We start from the raw sequence: 25,993 nt of genomic DNA on the forward strand, positions 1-25,993 counted from the left end.
TTTAGATCACTCTGGTGAAGTGGTATCTATTGTTTTAATTTGCCGTTTCCTGATGACATATGATGAACACATTTTTCAAGGAAGATCATTCTTCCTGCCTCCAGACCCTACTTAGAAACCCCAGAAGGAAGGTTACCCCTTCAGTTCTCAGCTGCCTTTCTGAGGGTAAAGATAGGAAAATGATGATAAGAGGGATTTTAGATACGTTTTTTTCAGGTTTAGATCCCGACCGATAATTCCCCCAAGAGCAAGATATCCTTTGACAACTGTAATAATGTTTTGTCCGATGATTCTTTTACATTAATAGAAAAATTTTGTTTTAAAATATAATCTTGAAAAAGAAATATTTGGGAATGAGAGAGAATGACTACAAAACTGCTGTCTCTGGATAGCTGCCCAGAAAGGAATACATTCCATGGGGCCAGAGCTTCAAATCAATTTATAGTCCTGGTGGTCTGGATGGCACAATAGATTTCCTACTTGCTACTTGATCTGTAAAAGCCAGACGGTCCTAATTTAAAGCCAGACTTTACTAAAAATCATTCCAGTAGACTAACTCCTGTGATCCCAAGTGAAATGAATTTAGAAGTTGTAGATAAAATGTTTTGTGAGGGCCTATGATAATTAAACATCTAATGAAAATGCAATATGACCTACTGTTTTTCTGTAGTAAGTAGAAGAAAGATGCATTTATGTAGGTCTTTTGGTAAATAGTACTTTGGGTACTGCTCTTAGTGTTAGAGATCTTTATTAGATATATTGAAATGTATAAGTGCAGTAAATATCTATCTGTATCTGTGAAGATGTGTTAAGCCTTTAACCTGCATTTAACTCGGGATCGGTAAGCTTACACCACTTAGCTTTGCTTTATATTCTTCACTAAATTCTTACCAACTGGCCCCTTTTAATGGGCAACTTGCTTTCTCCAAAGACAAGTGATCTAATTCTTCCACTAGGTTTCCCACTGAATGAAGAGAAAATTGCTTCAACTGCATATTACCAGATATCCCTACCCTTTTCCCAGTGCCATCACCTCAGTGATGTCCGTCTTCACACTATTAGAATTCCTCTGAGCACATGAGAGAGATGGTACAATGGAGAGGTGACCTCCGTAGCCACCAGAGTTCTTTAGACTATAATAGTAGATATTTTCACAGACTAGCCAGAACTGAGTGCTAGTCTGTGAAAATATGAGAGAACATGAAAAAAAAAAAAAGTATCCTTATCAATAATTGACTAAGGAGAAACAGGCCACAAATGAGATGATCCACAATATTCACCATATTATTCTGAACAGATGGAGAAAAGAATTCCAGCCTCTGTCATGGGTAAAATGAGAGTAGTCTTTTCAAGACAGAATGCTAAACTCTCCACACTAGAACCAGATTTTCCCCTGGGGACTGACAATCTTTAACTCAAAAAGTAAAGCTAATGACAATCCCTTAGCTACTGTCCACCAGGAGCCAGACCAAAATCAGCTTTATTTCACTCCCACTCTCCACTAGACATATAGCTATTTAAGACAAAAAGTTCATCTTACTTTAGCTGTGCTTGAAGGATCTCAGCCTCTGGATTTAACTAGTCCATCATAAGCTGGCAGTAAACAACTGTCAGGAGGTTGCCAAATAAATAACATAGAAATTACTTGCAAAGAGTTTTAATACATCTCTTGTTGACAGGCTACATGGATATAGATATCAGAATCTTGCTCTATTGCCCATTATCAAGGGTCTTCTATATGCCAGGCACTTAGAATTGCAGCAAACAAAGGTATTCTTTCTGCCTTCAACAAGCTGAAAGACCAATGGAAAATAGATGCAAACAAATAATTACAGAAGATAACAAATGATGTAATAGAAACAGATTTCAATGTCTATAGGTGTCCAGAGGAAAGAAGATTAATATTTCCTTCTTCAGGCTAAAACTCTCCAAACTACACGTCAATAGCAACAAGGACACCCAAACCCTTGCTATTCACAGTGTGGTGCCAAGGCCTAGCAACATTGGCATCACCTAAGAGCATGTTAGAAATCCTCCAAACTTTAGGCTCTTCTGCTGACTCAGGCTTCATTTTAACAGGATCCACAGGAGTTTCATGTGCCCATTAATTTTGAAAAGCACTAGGCTAGAACAGTGTTTCTCAAGCTTTAGCATGCTTCAGAATCATCTGCAAGGCTTGTTAAGGACAGATTGCCTTATGTCAACCCAGCATTTCTGATTCTGAGTAGGGCTCTAGAATTGGCATGTCTGTTGAGTTCCCAGGTGATGCAGATGCTGTGATCTAGGGATCATTTTGATAATCACAGACATAGATCATGCTTAATATTGAATCCAGAGAAAGAAGAGAGCATGAAATATCTCACAGGTAATTTAAGAAAACTACCATATAACTCTGATATCTTGCATACTCAGAAGAAAACCTGCTCATTACTGGATACTTCCATCCTATGTGCCCTGCCCAGGTTATAAGGTGTACAAAGGTAAAGGACAATGCCTCTTTTGCTTGCCACTTTCTCCCCAGTCCCTAGAGCAGAGGAGGTGCTCAATAATATGCTTTCTTTTTCCATGAGGCAAGCATGGAAGATTCTGTTCTTTGATAGACTGTCCATTCTTATCTACACCACTGATTGGAAAAGCAGACACTGAGTCTCCTGGGACAGGCCACATGTTCTGGCACAGCTTGCCAGAAAAGCCCTGCAATGAGAGGATACTGAACACTTATCCAGCTACTAATAAAATAACCCCCACGTTTCTTATTTGGTTGTTGTTTATGGTGAGCACACATCTTCTAATACACACCAGAGAAGGCATGTCAGGAGTTAATCACAGAAAGTCTTCTCAAATGCTTAACAGTCTGGACAACAGCCTATATCAAACCAAAGTAGCCTAAATTCATAATTGTCCTAAACAACTACCATTGTTACTTAACAAACTGTCAAAGATTAGAGACCACTACTTAGAGTGGCTCCTCAAAAGTTCTATTACCTGAAAATCCCTCATAGATGTTTAATTTGAATTTTCAGCTCAACCACAATGCCTAGTGGCAGATTATAATGGTCTATGTACAGGAGAGAAACTAAGACAGTTTTCCTCAGAGACTAAGGTTATACCTTTTCAAGGATATGACCATTTCTAGGTTAATTTCTGCTACACTGAAAAAATTCATAAGAAATATAAATTATGATTCCTTGAATGTGCCACTACCCCATTGGATATTTATTCATTGATCCTACTTATCTTGCTTTTTTCCCTCCATTTCTGCTGCCTCTTCTAGTCCACACAAGCTCCAGGAAATAGGAGGCAGGATTGGAAAACTGCCACCTGGCATTCTGGACATGTCTACTTTGATTATTATTCAATAATTCCAACCAGTCACACATAATGTAATATGATTTATGGCATGCTGAATGATAATGCTGAAAGATGCATTTATCTCAGCAGTTAAAAAATCAGTAAAAACAAGAACAGGGAAATAATACCTTCACCCATGTGAAGTAAATTCATTACCCTAAATACTGTATGTATTTCCCATGGCCTGAAGATAGAATCCATCTCCCTTATTTTGTTGAAAAAGCACAAGGTGTTTTTTCCCTTCTCAAAATGTTCCAGGGTTGTCAGTTATAGTGCAAAGCCTCTGAAAGCTTAAGTAGTGAGGGAGCTATGAACTCTGTTAACATTTATTTATTCAAAACAATTGGAAAAGGCAAGTGACTTTTATTCATATATCTTATCAAACCTTCAGAATCACCACCTTTCAAAGGTGAGCTATTGTCTTAACAGCATAAGGGGAAAAAAAAGAAAAAACTGGAGCTGCTCTAGCTATGACTCTTGAATAACTACTGATAGATACGTATCATCACTGACTCCCTCCTTCCACTATTAGGAGGAAAATGCATATGATAAGTAGGGGGACTTGTATATAATGTGCTCAGCTTGGGGGCACCTGGGTGGCTCAGTCAATTAAGCCCCTGACTCTTGATTTTAGCTCAGGTCATTGTCTCAGGGTCGTGGGATCGAGCCTTGGGTCAATTCTCTCTCTCCTTCTTCTGCTGCTCCCCTGACTCATGTGCATGCTCTCCCTCTCCATCTTAAAAAAAAAAAACTATGATGATAATGATGATAATAATAATAATAATATGCTCAGCTTGGCCATTACAAATGTATGCTCTATCCATCTACACCTAATATCATAGAAACAATAGGACAAGATATGTCCAGTTTATGTGAATACACACACACACACACACACACACACACACACACACTCAAGCAATACAGATGTTAGTGGAAAGGAAAAGTTAAGGACCAACTTTTCTCTTCTTATTTTTTCCCAAAAGGAAGAAATCAGGAGCTGAAAAGAATTTTTACATTATCCATATAATTACCTAACCTGCCCCCTTCTTTTTGTCTGGGCAGAACTAGCTGTGTGGGACCAAAGAATAACAGACCCTGAAGGGCTTAATTGGGATCATATTGCCAGAGTTGCTGCTAGTTGTTAAATGTTACTGCACTTTCCTTCTCTCCCTGACATTTCCTTTTCTACCACTGCTAATTGCCAAGATAAGTTTTCTCTAATGACACACCTTTGTCCTTCACCTTACTCAACCGTGTGAAGAAAATAAAGAGGAGACCCACGGAAAACAGGTAAGATGTTGTACACTAAAGGTTGGTAATATATGATACTGTCATTTCAATTTTCTCATGACCTTTGTGATACATTTTATGCAAAGAATAATGAACAAAAAATACCTTCGGGAAATTTCCTGAATTACTTGTCCTCTACACATAGACATTTTCTTGCGATATTGTGAGGGGTGAGTGGGGGTGGGGAAAATAAAAAAGGGGTGAAATTCTATGAAGTGGTCTTATAATGGACTCCATTTGGCAACGCAGCAAATAAATCTCTTTACCCAGATCCACAAGGGAGCTGGATTATGGTGAATTCTGTTCTGTGGGTAAAGTATTAAAAGGAGCTTTTAAAGTATGCTCATTTTATACAAATCTATGGACCTAAGCCAGCAAGGATATAAGCAAATTCCCATTTTTCTTGGCCCTTCTGTCTTGGGAACTCTTCCTAGGAATTACTGATTTTCACCGATTATGGTATTACCCACTTGGCCACCTGCCTTCAGTTATACAAAAACAGTGATTAAAACTTGCCCGTGAACTCAGTCTACTGTTTTTATCAGCCTTCTGCTATCCCAATGTGGGAAGAAAGAGCGGAAAGATTCAGAATGATCAGGAACTTTCCACAAAGGAACAGAATGAAGTTTGAAGAGCTGACACTGGAGTCATACCCACTCCAAGGCAACAAGTGATATGTGGAGAGAAATGGGTCGTAACCCTCTATCCCAAATTTGGTTTGTAATCTCAGCAGCCCTTTTATTTCCAGTGGAGCCACGGTGCTGTAGTGCCAAGAATAGGCAACAGTGAATCTCAAGTCCTTCTACTATCTAGTAACTGACTATCTAGTAACCTGTTGCATCACTGAAGGATACTGTCTTTATCTAGAAAAGGAAATTAATATTACCCACCCTAACTGGGCAATTATAGAGCTCAAAATTCTTTTTTTAAATTGTTTTTTTATTTATTCATAAGAGACACAGAGAGAGAGGCAGAGACACAGGCAGAGGGAGAAGCAAGCTCCATGCAGGGAGCCGGACATGGGACTTGATCCCAGTCTCCAGGATCATGCCCTGGGCTGAAGGCGGCGCTAAACCACTGAGCCACCCGGGCTGCCCTCAAAATTCTTTATGGATGTGGATGTGATATCCGTGGTGCTATTAGTGCGCTGAAGAAAACTTTTGGAATGTAGAGACTTGCAGAGATTTCCTTTTCTCTCTGAGATTTTCCTCAGAGAAAATAAAAGTAGATAATAAATACATTGTGTTCAGTAGCAATAAAGTTGATCTTCAATAAAATCGCCTTTTATTGCTGCAAAAGCAATTCTGGGCTAACTCTACTCTAAAAAAAAAAACTACAACCCACAAACACAAGAATTCATATAGGAAAAAAATCAACTCTTGGCCCCAGCATACATATTATTTTTGAAATGTCAAAAGCTTATGAAAATTTAAGGTGGTGAGTTACGGTACAGAAGGGTTCTCAAATCACTCAGATTCCCAAGAAATCTCTCTGGACCTTGCACTTTACTCATTAATTACAAAAAAATATGGCATTGCATGCCACAGTAACGGCTCTGGAGATGTCTTTATTTGATGTGTGAAGAAGAAAAATGTTCATTGATACAGGTCTCATCTGTCCATTTCCTCTCATATAGTGCAATCCCTGAATGGGCCTTGCTATGTTCAGTGGTGTCACTTTACATCTTATTTATGCCCTATAAAAAAAGAAAAAAAAAGGGAATTCAGGCAATGTGATGTGTGTGCTAAGCAAAATGACAAAACTATCAGCTTTATACAATAATTCCCGTAGTCTAAACAGTATATATCAAGGCATTTTGTCCCTGTGAATTATATTGTCAAGGCCCCCCCACCCCGTGTGGTCTTCTCTTTATAGTGGGCTTGTTCATAAAGCTTTAAGCTGTTTGTGTTTGCAGAGGAGAGAAGATGAATAAGATATTAGGGTTGTATGGGAAAATTCTTACTCTCAGCAAAAACTAGCCTATTTATGGGACAATCTTAAAGGGCGAAGTATTTTTCATTCTGACCTTTAATGGCACAAGGAAAAAAAATCAATGTAGATGGTTTTTCATGGAGGAAAGTGTAGATATTCACTTTAGTGCCAATTTGGACTTGTGTTTGCATCTTTTCTTATTAGAATGAGTTAAATATAATGAGTTTCTAGTTTCACCTTTGAACCATGTTCTTACCCACTTACTCAATTTTTTTGAACAGCAGATGTCACTCAATGATGCATTGAGATCTTGGCAACAAAAACATCGCCCAGGTCCTTCAAGGGCATTGGGCCAAGGTCAGAACATGCTTCATTACTTTCTAATGACAGCAGAAGGCTAAGAAAACTGTTTTGTCCTTGATCACATGCAGTACTCTTAGGACCTAACTTAGATGTTAAGGTCAGGGATGGGGAGTGGGGAACCTGAATGATGTAAAGTAGAAGACAAGTTTATTTGTTTAATGTATTCCTCATTATTTCTCAGATGAACTATGCTTTTAATTATCAGTGAAATAAAAATAAATAACTCATACTCAGCATTGAAATCTGCTAAAGTAACTCACCTACTTTGAAGTAGGTAATTGCCATTGCTGGTGTGGTTGTAGGGAAAATGGAAGGCTCATTCACAGCCATGGCAGCAGCAATATGGATGGCCATTTATGCTTTCTGATCCACTTTTAGAAATTTCTCCTAGGGTAGTAATTCAAATTGTAGCATAAAGCTATAAATGTTAAAATATTTACTGCCAAAAAAAAAATATTTACTGCCATTATTACCTCTGGCTGTAGAATTTAAATGATCTTGTGAATCCAATAGGAGAATAGTTAATCCAATTTAGTAGTTTAACTGAATAGAATACTATAAAGTCATTAAAAATAATTATGAATACTATGTAACAGCATGGAAAATACTTATGAGGTACTATTAATTGAAAAAGCAGCATATAAAGTTACTATGATTGTTATAATTACAACTACGTAAAATATGTGTTCAAAGACTGAAAGATGACATGCAAAAGCGATTTAAAAAAATGTTTTGGGGCACCTGGGTGGCTCAGCAGTTGAGGGTCTGCCTTTGGCTCAGGTCATGACCCCGGGGTCCTGGGATTGAGTCCTGCATCAGGCTCCCTGTGGGGAGCCTGCTTGTCCCTCTGCCTTAGTCTTTCTGGCTTTGTGTCTCTCATGAATTAATAAATAAAATCTTTTAAAAACTGTTTTGTGGTGGTCACACTAAAGGTATAATTTTCAACATTACACTTATTTTAGTGATTTTAAAATTATTAAAAATTTGGGGGTTAGGGAAGAGATCTGAGGGATCCCTGGGTGGTTTGGTGCCTGCCTCTGCCCCAGGGCGCGATCCTGGAGACCCGGGATCGAATCCCACATCGGGCTCCCAGTGCATGGAGCCTGCTTCTTCCTCTGCCTCTCTCTCTCTCTCTCTGTGACTATCATAAAAAAAAAAAAAATTAAAAAAATTTGGGGGTTAGGGAAGAGATTTGAGTCCGCTAAATGAGCCTTGGATAAAGTCCAGCAGTTACTTAAAGAAATTCTCTCTCTCTCTCTCTCTCTCTCTGTCTCTAACTTTCCAGCCTCTGGGACAAGACTATCTACATTAAAAACCAGACTCTACCCATCTTGTAGAAACACTGGGCAAGTCATTTGACCCTGGGGCCCTCAGTTTCCCACCTTAAAATGGAGATGCTATCCATTCCTGTCTCATAAAATTACTGTGAAGATTCATAATTTTACACAAGTAAATGGCCTGATACTAACCACTTAATACAGGCTAACCTTTATTATAATTTCAACAGGGCTTGAGCTTGAATGCTCTGGGGGAACTCGGGACTAAGGTTACCATAGGAAGCCGCTTAATTTAATTTTAAATTAGGAACACTCCTTCCTTCAGAATGGTGGGATGCCGTAGGAAGTGGAGGGTAATCACATGGAGGTGTCATTCGTAAAATGTCAGCAGTTTCTTACACATTTGTAAGCCAAAAGGTGGTGTTGATGGACCAAAATAGTCAAGAAAACTTTTTGCAAGGCTAATTTAACCAAAAGCATGATCTATGACAAGATAAACAAAAACGGAAATCTCTTTATACTCCACCTGGGAGTTGCTGAATAAAATTACAGATGCAAATTATGCTCACAGTCTGAAAACGCACCAATCTGTTCTGGTTTGCCTTATTGCACTGCTCCCCCCACTGCCCTGCCCGCACCCCGAATTGCCATAACACATGGCCTTTTTGGATGACATTGATTAACCTCATTTTATAATGCATGGCTCTGTTGATGGAAACAGATTCACATCAGACATTTATCGTCAAAGCTACTGGACAGTGCTGCAGAACTGAGGAGGGAGACTGGCCTTTCCCAGCGATTTACAACCTGGTACTCTCCTTGCAGTTCCCACCACCAGATGGGTGTTTTATTTCTTCCTGGATTTGTAGGACACAATGCTCAGGTCTGGATGGATCGTGTCATTTATCCCCTTGGCTCCAAACAGTGGGCCTCACACAATGCGGCTGGTCTTTTCCCCTGAGAGAGTGAGACACTGCACTCTCAGGCAGGCAACCTCCTTCTCTCATTCACTTAGAAGAAATCTTTAAAAATGAACGTGGGGGGAGGCAGGGGGGAGTGGGGAGTGAAAGGGAAAGGATGACACTGATATATAAACAATTACATAATAAACAATATTTTACCTCTTGCACTGGCAAAAATCTAAAAACTTTGATGCTCTGCTCCGTTGGCAAGGCTGTGGGGAACCGGGCACTTACATATTTCTGGTGTGAATATAAATTTGTACAACCCATATGGAGGGCTTTTGGCAATAACCACAAAAATTATAAATGCATGTACCCTTTCAGTCAGTAATTCCATTTATGGGAATTTATGCTACAAGGAAACTTGCACCCTTGTGACATGATGTATATACAAAGTTATTCATCGCAGCATTGTTTATCATACAATAGATGGGGGGGATAAACAAATGTCCATCAACACTACGCAGCTTAGTAAAAAGGAATGAGAACACAAAATAATAAGGAAAGATTTTTAATATATGTTATCAAGTGGAAAAAGCAGCATGAAAACAATAAATGTGACAATCTTTCCATAAAAGGAGGGGAGGCTTGGAAAATATATTTGAATTTGCTTATGTTTACATTAAAATTTCTAGAAAATACTTAAGGACCTAATAAAAAAAAAGTTGTTACTTCATGTGGCTGGAGGCAGAATTGAGTAGTTGAACGACAGGTGTCTGAGGAGAAACAATGTGACTGGATTAGCGTTTAAAGGAAATTTGGGGATACCTGGGTGGCAGCGGTTAAGGGTCTGCCTTCAACTCAGGATATGATCCCGAGGTCCAGGGATCGAGTCCCACATGAGGCTCCCCGCAGGGAGCCTGGTTCTCCCTCGGCCTCTTTCTCTCTGTGTCTCTCATAAATAAATAAGTAAAAATCTTTTAAAAATAAAAAAAAAATAAAGAAAACTTGAATAGCACTATTCTGAAAATAATGTATATATGGGGAGCTAGAATTTAGTCTCAGGTAATGGGATGGTCACCACAAAAGTATCTTAAGCCACTATTCATTTGCTGTCCTAGATCATTTCTATGAGTTCGAGGATTCGTCCCTTTGCTGGTGTGTTGAGACATTCCTGACTAAGTGTCTACTGTATGTCCTGCACTGCTATGAGTACATAACATGAACCAGGAAATAACTGACATTCCCTATCTAGCCCCAAAGCACACTCAGACTCTGGATCCCATTCCTTAAGCAAATCTCACTTGGTCCCTGACCTGATCTTAACAGAGGCCTCTCTCAGGGGAGGCCTTAGAAGGAGCACGTGGAGGCCACTAGACTTTTCCCTCCTCCTTGAGGTCCAGGAGCACCTGAAGATAAGAATCATCAAGAGAAAAAAAAAAAAAAAAGAATCATCAAGAGAGGGGACTTCGGGATTTGGGAAGAGAACAGGAGGAACCATCTTGAAAATTCCTGAAATCGGGCTACCAAGCAAAGTCTGGGAATGCCTTAGAGTCACTTACTGAAACACAGGATACCAGTCTTCCCACTCTTCAAGAACAAGGAGGCAAAAGAGAGCAGGTGCACAGGCCACAGCAGCCGTGTGTCCCATGCCTGTAGGCACCAGGTGCCTCAGACACAGAGTAGCTCTTCCAGAGTGTCCTCATCTACACAGAGTGTAGCACTGTCCTCATCTGTGGTGGCCGTTCCCCAGCAGAGTCTCCCCTATCTTATTCAGGGCCCTTCTCATGAGCCTCAGTCCTAATACAGGTTAAGGGATCCCTCCCCTGTCCCTCCCCAGAGCTTGCCCCACCCTACAGCCACTCTACAGTTGGCTGACACCCACCTCCAGCCCAGGAATGTCTAAGACCAGCTTCAATCCCCTTCTCACTCATCCTCCTTCTTCTCCATCGCAGATTATGGCCCATGAAGTAACCTTCTCTGGAGCGCTGAATGAGTTATGTCTATCACTCCCACTGAAAGTGAGCATCTTGAGTAGTTCTTATTGCAAAAGATGTTATAGAGTTCATGGAATTGATTGCCTGTTGTCTAAAATTCCCAGGGATCCTTGGTCTTCTCCCAAGACCTGCCTGCCTCCCAGACCTGTTGCCAGTTTCCATCTTCCTGAACATTTTACAACCAGTAAAAACCAGTAGGACTGGCAAGCAACTAGAACAACACTTTTTTAAAAAGCTGTGTCCAACACCCATGGGGCCTGACCATAGGGCTTAAGTGTCCCTGGTCCAGGTATGGCCCTGGGGTGAATTATCAGGGACAGCTCAGCCAAAGGGCAGATGTGTCTTTGTGGCCATCTGAGTTTAAAGGAAGGCCAGAGCAGCAAGGATCTTGGGGAGATTGAATTGTTACCCAGGAAGGGCCCAGAATAGTTTCATCTGAAGACACATGGAAGAGTCTTAGGCATGGCCTAGGAAAGAATGTAACAAATTACATAATAAGGGCCTCTCATGCTACCTCATGATAGGACTGTGGCTGTCCCTGAGAAGGAGACAAGTGAATGGATGAGTCACTCAAGAAGAGGCTGAGGGGAAACATTCTTAAGGGGTAAAGGGAGGGACGCCTGGGCGGCTCAGTGGTTGAGTATCTGCCTTGGGCTCAGGGCATGATCCCGGGGTCCTAGGATTGAGTCCTGCATCCTACTCCCCACAGGGAGCCTACTTTTCCCTCTGCCTATGTCTCTGCCTCTCTCTGTGTGTCTCTCATGAATAAATAAATAAAATCTTAAAAAAAAAAAAAAAAAAAAACTACAAATTGCTGTCCTGAGTCTCTGCAGAGGGGATTTCAGGAGGATGAAGGTTACTAGAAGTTCTGGGCTTCTGGATTTAAGGTTTATTCAGGGTTTTTATTTCTTCTGATCCTAAACAAGTTGTTAGGAAAGTCATATCTATCCATCCTATCTCAGGCTCCGTCATAGGAGGGGAGGTAGCTGGGTGCTCCTGAGAGGAAGGTGATAGAATCGGAGTTGGGAGGGTGGGGTGTTATTGCATTGGGTCACAGGGTGGTCATTTCTAGAAACACAAAGACACATCTACCAAAGGCTAGATGCCACATCAGAGTCAGCCTGATGTTCCTGTGGAGGGTGTGTCTAGGGTAAAAATGCCTCTTGAGCAGATTGGCTTTGGAAAGACCAAACTCATTCAGCTTGTACTTTATGATTGTGTTATTCCTCATTGGTTTTTTAAATAAAATATTTGTGGAGTATTTATGGAATGCCAGGCACTGCACCTGTTGCTGGGGCCAAGGCCAGCTGCATGAATTGCTGGGCCCTGTGCAAAATGAGAATGTGGAGACCCTCATTCAAACATCAGAAAAAAGTGTTACCAAAGGTACAAAAATATAGACATTTTCCTTTCTTTGTGGTCTGTCAACTTCTTGTGGTGTCTTTACCTTTGCTTTTCATGTTGTTCTAAGTAAAGAAATATTTAAAATGCTGTTTTAGTGTGAATTTTGCCATTTGTCTTTATATTTTGCGATTGTGTCTTAAGTGTGGCCATGAGCATTTAACTCACATAGGGAGTCACAGAAATCACACGTGTATTTGGTAGCTTATATATGTCTATGTATTTTGTTCTTACCAGAATAGTGGCAATGCCTCACATATGTCCCCTGTTTGTTTTGTTTGTTTGTTTGTTTGTTTTTTTTAGATTTTATTTATTTATTCATGAAAGACACAGAGAGAGGTAGAGACAGGCAGAGGGAGAAGCAGGCTCCCTGAGGGAAGCCCCATGTAGGACTCGATCCTAAGACCCCAGGATCACGACCTGAGACAAAGGCAGCGAAGGCAGATGCTCAACGACTGAGCCACCCAAGCGTCCCCTACCCCCGACTGTTTTTATTTTGCTTCTTGACTTGCTTACGTTCCTTTGACCACCACTGTACCAGCAGCTACTGTCAAGTAAGGAAAGACTGAACCCTCTCCTCTGGCGCCATCATTTTTAGCACAAACAGGTGTCTGAGAGAGGAAAGGAATATGAGTGAGATGGGATATGATAGGGTTTTATTCATTTTCTATAGCTACTGTAATTAAATTACCACAAACTTACGGACGTTAAACAACACAAATTTAGTATCTTACAGTTCTGGAGGTTGGAAATCTGAAATGGGTCTCACTAGGCTAAAATCAAGCTGTCAGCAGGACCATACTCCTTCCAGAGGCTCTAGGGAAGGATTGCTTCCTTTGCCTTTTCCAGGTTTTAATGGTCCTCTCATTCCTTGGCTCATGGCTTCTCCTTCCATCATCTAAGCCAGAAAGATCAGAGTAAGTCTTTCTCCTGCAGACACCTATCAGGTTTTTTTCTCTTTTACTGTTGTTCATAAGGACCCATGTGATTACTCTGGATATCATTGGATAATCCAGGGTGATGGTCCCATCTAAGGTCAGCTGATTAGCAATCTTAATTCCCCCTTTTCCATGTAACCTAGGATATCCTAGCTTACAGGTATTAAGATATAGACATCTTTGTTGAGGGGATAGTGTGGGGACAGGCATCATTCTACCTACCGTAGGATTCCTTGGCAGTTCTTGTTCCTAAGAATGCCATTGCCTTCTTGCTATATTCAAAGCAAGTTCTGGTTCCAGTGGAAAGAGTGGCCTCCTAAGTTTGCCAGTGTTCTCACTTGGCCATAGACATAGCGCACTTATTTTGTATTCACTTTTAGGCTTGCTAAACTCCCATGCATAATGGATCCACTGAAATTCTGTGCTTGTGGGCATTGCAGACACTATATGTGCATGGGACAGCCGGGAATTTTGAGATAGATAAATAGACACACAGAGAGAGAGAGAGAGAGAATCACATATATCTGGATCACATGCTCCATTGTCCCACCAGACTTCACTCACAGAACACAAATTCAAAGATAAAAGTGTCAAGAATTTTGAGATTGTGATAGCAAACTTTAAACCAATTATCACGGCTCCTGAAACTGAAGAGTTCACACACCCAGGCAGCTGGCCTTGCCCTTTCGAATTCTGACAGCATTACCACTGAACCAAAAGTAATTTTTAGAAAGTTCATGTTAAAATAGTAAGACTTGAATACGATAACAACAGAAACAGAATTAAGATTTTCAGCAGACTTTTAATTATAAATCTTCCCTCACAGATGCAAACACACCTACCCCTCCTCTACAAGTTGTTATGTGCAGTGATTCACTAACTGTGCCACTTATGGATAAGGAGGAGAAATAAGTGTTTTTTCATCGTACCACATGAGGTCTCTTTTCAAATACCATTGGGACTAGTTAGTTGGGCAAAAAGAGTTTTAAATTGGAAATTAACAAAAAATACATAAATACCACAAACTTCTTACTTTGAACTTAAAGTATATAAATCTACAATCACTGGCAATCTTTTGATATAGGATCAAGGTCTTTAATTTGGGTATGAAAACTCTGCTTGGAGTTCCAAATATTTCTCCTATAAATCACAGCCATGATTCATATTCTACAATTAGCAATCAATTACTTACTCTTTTGTATTAGTTTCTTTTTTTTTAAGATTTTATTTAATTGAGAGAGAGAGAGAGAGCATGAGCAGGGGGAGGGGTAGCAGGATAAGGGGAGGGTCAAGCAGACTCCCTGCTGAGGAGGAAGCCCAACACAGAGCTCGATCCCAGGTCCCTAAGATCATGACCTGAGCCAAAGTCAGACGCTTAACCAACTGAGCCACCCAGGAGTCCCTGTATCAGTTTCTTTAAAGTGATATAAGACACTTTGGAAATACCTATGGATATTTACATACAATTTTGGCACAATCTGAGTTCAGAATCTTTATAGTTTTATAATCCTCTCCCCAAACTGATATAATTATTGTCCATACATAATTAATTCATCAGAATACTTTTATTTTGTGACTGGCTTTTATGGAGTCTTTCCAAAGCATTCAATTGTGTTTTAAAAGGAATAATGACTTTTCTTTTTTTACTTACATTTCATTGATTTATTTAATATTTAATTAAAGTCCTAATTACATAAGTACAACTGGCATAAATATTTAATCAAATTATATCATTTGCTAAGTATAACTGCCATATGAAGTTTAAGAACAAAGTGAACTGACTTTGATAAGCATGTGACTTACCTGGTGGTAGTTCGGAAGTGCTCAAGTTCCAAGAGATTAGCTGGAGAGACATGAACAAGCAGCCCTTCATGACACCAGTCAGCAGGTCTTACAATGGAGAATGGAGAATGTCATTTGATTTGGAAATGCAGTTCAGAGGGAAATGGTTTCAAAATATTTACATTTCAAAGAAATGCCCCAAAAGATTCCATTTCCTTAGTTTCTTTATATAAAATTCAGGCTGAACAAGTCCCCTGTTCATTCACTGTCCTCCTAGGGGTCATTTCCCCTGTAAGGCTTTCCCTCCTCCCCCATGTATGAAATTGCTCCCTACTTTGTCCTCTTATAGTTTTTCTCAGCATTGGTCATATTGTATTGAATTGTTTGCCTTCTGTCTTAGTCCCTATTTGAGGAGGCACTCCAGAAATATTCCAGGACATGTCTGTTCTCCATGTAGTTGTGCTCTGAGATTCTCTTTTCTCCCTTATGTAACCTTATTTTATTTAAAAAAATTTGATTCTATTAATCGGCATTCTTTGAATTAACTCTTTTTCATTAAGTGATATTTGTATTTTTATTATTTTGGAGAGAGAGGGAGGAAGGAAGGGTAGAATCTTAAGAGAGAGAGAGAGACTCTTAAACAAGTTCCATGCTCAGTGAGGAGCACAATGTGGGGCTTGATCTCATGACCCTGAGATCATGACCTGAGACAAAACCAAGAGTTGGGATCCTTAACCAATTGAGCCACCCAGATTCTCCTCACTAAGTGATATTTTGAAAACTTGCCAATGTGTATTCAGTGTTTAGAAGATGGTAAGTTCCTTATGTGTTTAGTAGTATTATCTTTTCACTTCTATATTAACTTTGACCTTACATATCTTTTTCCATATATTTTCACTTCTAATCAGCTCTTTTTATATATCTTCAGGATTTGATCTGTAAGCATAAATACAATTGCTAACTTGGTAGTATCCTAAGCACTTAGTTTCTATTGTAACCTATTGGTATAGTAGCTACTGTAAACCTTTTGATTATGACTTATCATTTTAATGATTACATTTATATGGTGGTGTGAAAAGTAGAAAAGGCAATATTACCAACTGAAAAAAATTGAAAGAATGCAGCATATGCAGTTTACCCAAAGTACATAATGAATCAAAACAGGCAGCTGGAAAAAGATTCCAAGTAATCTTTTTGTTATTAGACTCTGATTTCACAGGACCAAATATTTCCTTCATATTAAGTAGCACAAGGAAAAAGGCACACAAACTCTTTAGAGCCAATATTATGAGAAGAGCTAACAAATTGTTATTTGAGCCATGATCCCAGTCTAGAAGTATACATCTGATTAATTGCATTCCCAGCATTATAGCTCAGCACACTTCATCCTCATGAACATCCTACATATGCTAAACCCTGAACCACCCTCCAATATGTGTTTGCACCTCCACAGGGCAGTTCCTGTCTCTCCTGGCATCATTCTCTGATTTGATACACTCTTTCATCTTGGCCACATTTCAGGCTCCTTAGCCTGGAAATACTTTCCTAACAACCCAAAATTGACTCAGCTGATCAAAATGATCAAACTATTACAAATCCTTATGAGGACAAAATTCCTGCCATGATCTACAAGCTATACAACCATATATGACAGCCCTGGGTGCAGTGTATAAAGTGCATATTGTAAGAGACATACAATTCTTGTCCTTTCTTATGGAATCCTAAAATCATGATTTCTGTTTGTTCATTTGTTTTTTTACTTCTTAGAGCAATTATTACCTGCAAGAACTGTTGGGTTGTTTTAAGTCTTATCACCTGACTTGCACATATAAGAAGTCATGGTAGAAGGGAGAAAAGGGATGGATGATTGTGACATAGCCAAGGCAACTAGAAAGGAAGATAGGGAGTCAAGAGGGAGAACATGATCCACAAAGTAGCAACCTGCCCTCAACACACTTTGTGCCATTACCACCCATCAGTGCTCCTTTGGCCCTTCAATTAGTCACAGTATCAATATTTTCAAATAAAAAAATATAGGGCAGGAAAGTCATGTCAACAGTAGAACATTTTTCAGTCATGATTGGTCTAGAAAACCTGGTGGCCATACATTCGGACCATTTACTTAATTCTGTAGAGCAAAATAAATACTGGCTGGAAAAGAGTTAATTTCTGATTTGCATATTGGTGGTAACACTCTCCTTGCTTTTGTCTGTTTTGATCCACAATTACGTTAATTACTCTGAGTTGCTTAGTAAGTACAACTTTTCCATAGTTTTAGTGGGTTAAAGACACAAAAAATGATTATGAGGTTTTTCTCTTGGTGCTGTAGGTTTCATATGTGCAAAAAGATTGTAAGACTCTTGATTTCACACTGGTAAAAGAAATGTGTGCCTTGATACATAACATGGCAATATGGTGGACCCATTGCCAACTAGCAAAACACTCAAGTGGAGGGTATGATAGGTATGGTGATAGAGTGGGAGCACCAGTGAACCTTTTTTTCTTTTGATGTGACGTGATGAGAATGAAAAGTGAAATTGCCCTTCTTAAAGTGTCCAGTGGCAATAATTTTATATAACTGCTTTGAATCTTATATTATCCTTCTTGCAAATCTATATTTTCTGAATTTTTCCATTGTTCCTCCCCCACCAACACCCAAAACGTATTACCACTCATCACATTAGTTATATGAATTGTCCTTTCATGAGTATATAGGAGAATATGCTGTTAAAGCTGTAAGTCAGATATAGAAAGTAAGTGAGAATAATTTTCTCATGGTCTTATGGAAATAAGGTGATCAACTATTCTTATTTTCCAAGGACAGGGGGTTTACTGGGACACAGGACTTCCAGTGCTATACTCAGCAATTCCTGGGCATTAGGAATGAATTAATCAGCCCACATCAGAGGTTTAAACAGGACACCAAATCAAGATGACAGGTGGATCCTTCCTCTTCACCTAAATCCCATGAAATAACAAGAGTATTTGTAAATGATGGAATAAATCTATAACTCTTCAAAAAAAAGAGGAAGAGAAAGGAACTCCTGGAAGAAAGCCAAGATCAGATATAAAGATAAACAGAAATAGCTTAGGAGGAAAAAAATATATATGAGGGTAAGAGAGGCTTGGGGGTAATCCAAATCCAGGGTAAATGGAGACAAGAAATTAGAGAAAATTCCAAAGCAATAAATAGGGTGAATACTTAGGGACATACACTCAAAAAAATCTATAAGTTTCCTACTCTGCACCTTTGTCTATTTATATTAAACATTGAACAGCAGTCCTACATTACAGCATTCTAAGGAAGAAAATATGGACACTGAGGCCAGAGAGAGAAGGCTGTGCTCCAAGAAACAACTGAAGAAAACCTCACATTATAAAAACAGATATAAACTTATTCTTAAAATAATTCTATATACATACACACACATATATGCATACACATATCTATCTATCCACCTACATACATGCATATATATTGGAAATCAAGGATTTTACTTAATGGCAAAACAATGGAAGCATTTCTATCAAGGTCAGGGACAAGGCAAGAATGCACACTAATTCCTTGATGATTTAATGTGATATTAGTGTTATTAGTCAATGCAATCAGAAAAGAAAAACAATTAGAGCTATGACAGAAAATAAATTATGTGTATTTGCAGACAGCATGATAATATACCTGGAAAACTCTAGAGAATCAATAATAAAACTACTTCAAAAGATAGAAGACATACATTAATATGAAAAAATAGCTTGTACATACACCAATATTATCTAAATACAAGAACTGATGGAAGAGAAACTCAATCTACATTAGCAAGGAAATAAGCTTAAAAAATAAACAAAACACTTAGAAATAAACTTGAATAATGTTCAAAACCTATATAAAGAAAACTATAAAATATCCTTCCTCCCACTTTGTTCTCCTTTGTACATCTCAACATCATCAAGATTCCAGTTTTTTTGGAGCTAAAATATCAAGAAGTTGCTTTTTAGTGCTGAACAACTAAATTAAGTTTATATTGAATAATAAGCATGCAAGAATATAACCATGAAAATGCTGAAAAAGAAGAGCTATGAGAGGGAACTAGCCCCACCAAATACTAAAATGTAATAAAGCCACTATAACTAAAACAGTGGAATGGTGCATGGAGAGATGATCAAACCAATAGACTACAAAAGAAGGCCTGAAAGTAGACTTAACATTTTATGGAAATCTAGTATATAATAAAGATGACAGCTCACAAGATAAAGGTAACTTACCATTTGCTGTGGGGCAAACATAGACCTTTAAAAAATTATGGTGGGACAACAGGATAGCCATTTGAAAAAGATAAAATTTTAAATGAGATCCATTCTTCACATCATATGTAAGAATAGAATCTGAATCAATTAAGATCTATATGAAAAAAAAACCTCTATAAGTAATGCAAAAAATGCAAATGGAGTCTATAATTTTGGTATAGAAAAAGTCTTTCTAACCATGACTGAAAATGCAGATGGAATAAAAGACTGATGAATTAACTACATAATTTTTTAATGCATGGCAAACAAAACAAACCAACAAAAACACTACAAGCAGAGTCAAAAGAAAAAAGATGAATTTAAAAAAGATATTTAAAATGTGTATCATAAAAATGATACCCCAGTACATAAAAATTAAGGGGGAAAAGACCAAAAATGATGTAATTATGAGTAAGAGACATGCATAGACACTAAAATGGCTTTCAAACATATGAAAAGATATTCAATTCACACTATACTTAGATGCCATTTCTCACCTACCAGATTGGCAAAAATTTAGGAATACTGACAATGTATTCTATTGGCGAGGGTATGGGTACAAGCACTTTCATGCACTGTTGGTAGAAATGAAAAATGGCACAATTTCTATAGAGAATATTCCACAATGTCTAAAAACTACATATGTGTTTACCTTTTGAACCAATAATTCTACTTCTTGGAATTTACTCTGAAGATGTACCTCAAAAAGTATGAAAATACATATGTACATATTCATTGCAACATTGTTTGTAATTGCAAAATATTGGAAGTACATAAATATCCAAAGAGGAAATGAATTAATAAATGATGATACCTATACATATTGATATATTATGCAGCTATAAGAAGAAAAGGGAATGAGGAAAGTCTCTACAAGTTGTTACAGAGTTTTTTCAGGCTATATCAAGTGAAAAATAGAGAAGTGGGAAAAACGTAAAGGAGGAGAAATACCAAAAACTTATAAGTATGCTCAGTATTTTTCAGAAAACAACACAGAAGATTGTATTTTGTCTAATCTATATCTCCTAACTGCAGTAAAGGCCTAGGATCAGTGACATTCCAGTTTCAACAAGCTTACTCAGTGCTTACACACTAGTTTCTAAACACTACTTCTATTCAAGGGAACAGGGAATTTTTGGAGAAATGGCAAATTGAAGTATTGGAGTAGGAGAGTAATAAAATGAACCCAAAACATCTTGTGCCAGAAAGTTAAGAAGTACCCCCCTCCAAAATAAATAATTGGGCACTTCAAAAGGGCACAGGAAAAAAAACAAACAAAAGGGCACAGGATAGTATTCTGCAAAACTGTCAAGTTTATCACAACAAGGAAAGTCTGAGAAGTTGTCACAGAGCAAAAGAGGCTAAGGAGAGACGTGATGACTCAGTGTAATGTGGTATCCCTAATGGGATTTTGGGGATACAAAAAGGACATTAGGGAAAAGTGGTACAACTTGAATACCTTGTGGAGTTTAGGTCGTATTAACGTACCATTTGTTCCTTAGTCGTTACAAATGAATCATAGTGATAAAAGATGCTAACAACAGTGGGAAATGGATAGGGGTAGGCAAGAAATCTGTGTTATCTTTGCAGCTTTTGTGTAAAATTATTTTAAAACTAAAAGTTTTTAAAAATGTACTTCAAAAAAACAATCAACACCAACGATACTCCTTCCCCTTCCCTGGTGCACACCTGCACACACACATACACACACACACACACACACACAGGAGCTTGCCTCAAGAGGCTCCCACAAGCCAAATCTAGAAAAATTTCAGCATAAAAATTAAGAATAGTGATGGATTAGAATCTATTGAATAAAACAGGAATCCATGAGTCCAATTGATAATGAATAAATATTCTTAGGGGCAAAGGTAGGGCTCTTCCTTGCAATAGAATGCCAATGGACAAAGTGTGGAAGGAGTGCCCAAAATGGAAAGTCATTATCCTGTAAACCATAGGAATCGAAATTGCATCAAATGATAATAATTACTGGATGCTAAATCTATTGGTAGGGCAAGGGGGTGGGTAGTTTGATGAAGATCATTATATTTACATGGTCTCAAGTGTCTTCCCAGAGATTGCATATCATTTTCAAGGTGGAAAAATATTAACTTTACAATGGAAATAAACAAGCAGTATCTCAGCTGGGTGATCAAATAAGCATCTCTAATGATGACAGATGGACATGCTATACATTCAGATGTGATAGCCTAATGAGGACACATGTACTTTTGCAGAATTCTGACCAGGAATATAGACAAATCTAATCAGGGGGTAGTGTTGAAAACAAACAGAAAACCCAAAACCCAACATTTTTTAAAATAGCTGGCTTATATTCTTAAAATATGTCAGCAATGAAAAACAAAAACAAATACCAACAAAAACAAAGAACAAAAACAAGCCTAACGAAGATAGAAGAGACTCAGCCATCAAAATCAATACTAGATCCTGAGCTGGAGAAACAAAGATGCTACGAAAATTATTGGGACAGTTGGTAAAATGGGAATATGCATGATAGGTTAGATCAAACTGTATCAATGTCAAGTTTCTTAAATATGATAACTATACTATGGGTATATAAGCTAATATGCTTGTTTTCGGAAAAGATCTATTGGAGGCTATTGGAGGTTAAACTAATTGAAGGCTTAAGAAATATTAGGCATGCAATTCACTTTTAATTGGTTCAAATGAGACATATGAGAATGAAGAGAGAAAAATTATATTAAGATTGCATGAAAAATTATATAAAAGTGAATGAAAAAATAATACAAGAATGATAGAGAAAGAAAATTATGAAGCCAATTTGATCAATTAGAATCCAGGTGATAGGTATTTGGGAGCTTTCTATACTATTCTTGCAACTTTTCTTTAGGCTTCAAACTATTTTAAAATAGAAAGTAAAAAAAAATACTTTTGAAAAGATATATATGAACATACCTAACACAAGAAGGAATTCAAGAAATGTTAGTGGGTCTTTCTCCTATGCTATTAATTTGATTAATTGAAATTCATTGTAGAATGTGACTGTACTGAAGAGAATATGAGTGGCAAATTTTTCTACATTTGGAAGGTAAGGAAAACAAACATTTGATATCCCAGTTTCTCCCCAAAGAAAGGAATATAAATATTTGAGGATTTGGAACATAAATCATGCCTGTATTGGCTTCTTTTACCTTGGTAGCTACCAGCTTAGAAATCTTTGGAAGGAAATATAATAAGGAAGCTTGTGGTTTCTTAAATAAATGTACTGAATAAATGCATTACTCAAAAAATGTAAAGACTGATGGATTGATAGGTCAATAGAAGTAAATGCCATTTTAGAACAATCTATGACTTTGATGCCAAAGAATATTTAATCTACATTTCTAATACATACCCTGCATTAGAACTAAGTTTTCCTTATGCTGAGAAATATCAGGAAGAGACTGTTGGTAATTGAGTTAGGCAATCTTCCTCTCTCTATGGAAATCTAGGGGGAGTTGACAATGTTATTCCCTTTAAATATGCCAACTTATTTGACCTCAGATTAAACGACGCAGCAGAAGTTCACTTTTGTTTGAAGGTGGAACAGGATCTGTGGACAAAATCAGCCAGAAAGGAAAAACCTCAGCTAAGATAGAAGTTTACAACCAGATTGACATGGCTCATGTATTCTGAATGTGTGAGTCTTTATTAATTCTTCCACACCAAATAAACTCTTCCAGAACATTCTTAGCTGAAAGACAGCTAAATTATTTGTTCTTTTTCTTTTTTGGACCTATGCAAATTCATAGGAAATTTTCTTAGCTTTAGTAGTTATGACTATTAAGTCCATGACTGACAGGGAAAAAAAAACACAAAAATGTGGGTTTTCCCCTAAACATTAATTGGGTGACAATATGCCAGGCTCTCAGTCTTCATTGCCATATTCATGCTACTATTCCTAGGTTTGGTGCCTCTTTGATAGTTTATAACTTTGGAGTTCTTTTAATATCCTTATATTTTTCATATACTGTGACAGTAAACACCACCTCAGAACCACACTTAGTATGGTTAAATGCCATTTTTGTACAGTTTTATTTCACTCACACCAAGGATGTTCAGGTAGGATCTACATCTCCATGATGCAACGCTACTCCAAACCACCATCTTCTCTCACTCGGGTTAATAGTACAATCTTCAAACTCATCTCTCTGTTTCCATACTTCCAAACATCCATGCCTCTTATAGTTGCCAGGGTGATCATTTTGAAATAGAAATCACTTTCCTGCATAAAACCCTCCAGTGGCTCCTTACTCCAATAAAACTCAAACTTACGGCCTCTCTACAAATACCTAAAAACTCCGTTCCCTGCCTACCTCTCCAACTTCTTCTAGAACTTCCTCCCTCTTCATGATAATCTAATTACACTGTCCTTCTTGTCCTTCAATCACGTCAAGTCTATTCTGATGTCTGTCCTCTGCACTAGCTGCTCCTCCTACCTGGAATGCTACTCTGCTAAATCTCTGAATGGTTGCCTCCTGCTTAAATTTTACTCTCATCTTGAATATCACTGCCTCAGGGAGGCTCTCCCTGAACATGCCATATAAACTATTCCTCATATGGATTCTATTCAAGCTCATTCTCCTTTATTCAAGCTCTATTCAAGCTCATGCTCCTAGTTTTATAGATTTCAAAACTTATCATGATCTAAAATTATTTTTATATGTTTATTTTCTTTCCCTCATTTACTAGAATATCAGCTTAATGAGAGCAAGAATTTCATGTGAATGATTACCACTTATTTCTAGTACCTAGAATTGTAAGCAGTTGATATAAATACTTGCCAAAGAAAACCTATACAATCCAATGTGCAGTCACAAATAAAGCAATCATCTATTAATACCCCTTGTAGAAATAAGATTGCCCAAAATTATCTGATTTCTAGAAACTTTTGCTGAGTGACCTAAGTTGGGCAAGTTGGACCCATTCTTGCCTACACATTTCTCTACTTGTTTGTCAAGAGTTTGTAATCACTTAAGGTTTTGTTCTATTTCTTCTGCTCAACTTAAAAAAGCATTTTTCAACTTCCTGGAAGTTACTAGAAGGTAGGTGTATTGGTTGAGACCCAAAGACCTATGCAGCTTCATTTGGCTAAGCTTTAGATCCACTCTTTAGTTTCCATAGTCTCTTGAGCTTTGATTCAGTCCTGTGTTTTTTGTTTACTACATCTTCATATGAGCACTTGTTTCTTCCTTTTCTTTCACCTGTTTTTGAAAGTAGGTCTTAATTTACATGTAATTATAAATCACTATTTTTACATTTAATCTTAACATCCAGAAAATAATATTATATCACTATGAGCATGCTCATTATATGAATTAAAAATCAACATGGCATCAACGTTTCAGGGGCCTTCCAGACTCCAGAATGAGTGTCAACAACACTAGCCTCTGCTATGAGGACTAAAGCAGCAGCTCTAGAAGAAATGGAAACCACCAAAAGAGGGAGTTGTCCATAGTTGCAAAGGTTTCAAAGTTTGACCTCAAATGGCTGGTGTGAGTTCTCACACCTGGAAGAGTCATTTGGCATGTGTGATATTGTGATTTATAATAAGAAATATATATGTTTATATTTGGTCTTCTTCCACTGTTCCTGGCACATAGCTCCTAAAACCCTTGGGATTTCCTAAGTGATGAGAGCAATTAAAGTGTCTTTTGTTATGCTAATGAGGTGAGTTCTGGATCCCAATTAAGGCTGGGGATTGGTTGCCACAAGAAACAGCTATGTGATTAAAGGGTTAGAGCTTTCAGTTCCACATCCCACTGCCCCACCTCCCACCCCCCCCACACACTCCCTCAGAGCCCTCCCCAACCATCAGGGGGGGAGTGGGCCTAGTTGGTTGTACCAGTCATCAATGGCCTACAATTAAATCAGTTGTGCCTAATGAAACCTCCATTAAAAACCAAAAGGATGGGGTTGGAGAACTTTCAAGTTGGTGAGCACGGAGATAGAAAATCTTGACAGGATAAAAGATCTGTGTCCCTTCCCACATACCTTGCCCTGTGAAACACTTCAATCTGCCTATTCCCGATTTATATCCTTTTATAATAAACCAGTAATTTAGGAAATAAAATGTTTCTCAGAGTTGTGTGAGCCACTCTAGCAAATTGGTCAAACCCAGGGGAACTGGATTCTAACTGTTGGAACCTCTTCTCTCTAGCTGATCAGTCAGAAGCACAAGTGACAACCTGGACTTGTGTTGGCATCTTAACCAGGGGTGAGGGGGGCAGTCTTGTAGGATTCAACCCTTAACCTGTGGGATCTAACACTATCTCCAGAAAATAGTGTCATAATTGTGTTAAGTTTGTTAAAATGAAAACAGAGACCAATCTTGAAAATTTCCTGAGCAGACAAAGCTACTTTCGTCGTATAAGCAAAGTTTATCTTGCAAGGCCAACTTGACCTGGTCATTTCTTGTTCATGTCTCTGGAAATCATAAGCAAATCTTGACC

The 25,993-nt window shown here is 38.1% G+C and overlaps 1 protein-coding gene across 2 annotated transcripts in view; it reads right to left on the reverse strand.

Annotated features, from left to right (window-relative positions):
• LOC144318991 (uncharacterized) overlaps nt 1–25,993 on the reverse strand; it is a 282,618-nt gene that overhangs the window by 136,326 nt on the left and 120,299 nt on the right. For both annotated transcript variants that reach the window (XM_077906643.1, XM_077906649.1), the window contains exon 2: nt 15,258–15,344. In XM_077906643.1, the coding sequence (XP_077762769.1) occupies nt 15,258–15,327 (70 nt within the window). In that variant the 5' untranslated portion in view covers nt 15,328–15,344. The remainder of the gene's footprint in view (nt 1–15,257; nt 15,345–25,993) is intronic.

The sequence above is a fragment of the Canis aureus genome, chromosome 1, assembly GCF_053574225.1.
Source record: "Canis aureus isolate CA01 chromosome 1, VMU_Caureus_v.1.0, whole genome shotgun sequence".
In the NCBI taxonomy this organism is placed as follows: domain Eukaryota; kingdom Metazoa; phylum Chordata; class Mammalia; order Carnivora; family Canidae; genus Canis; species Canis aureus.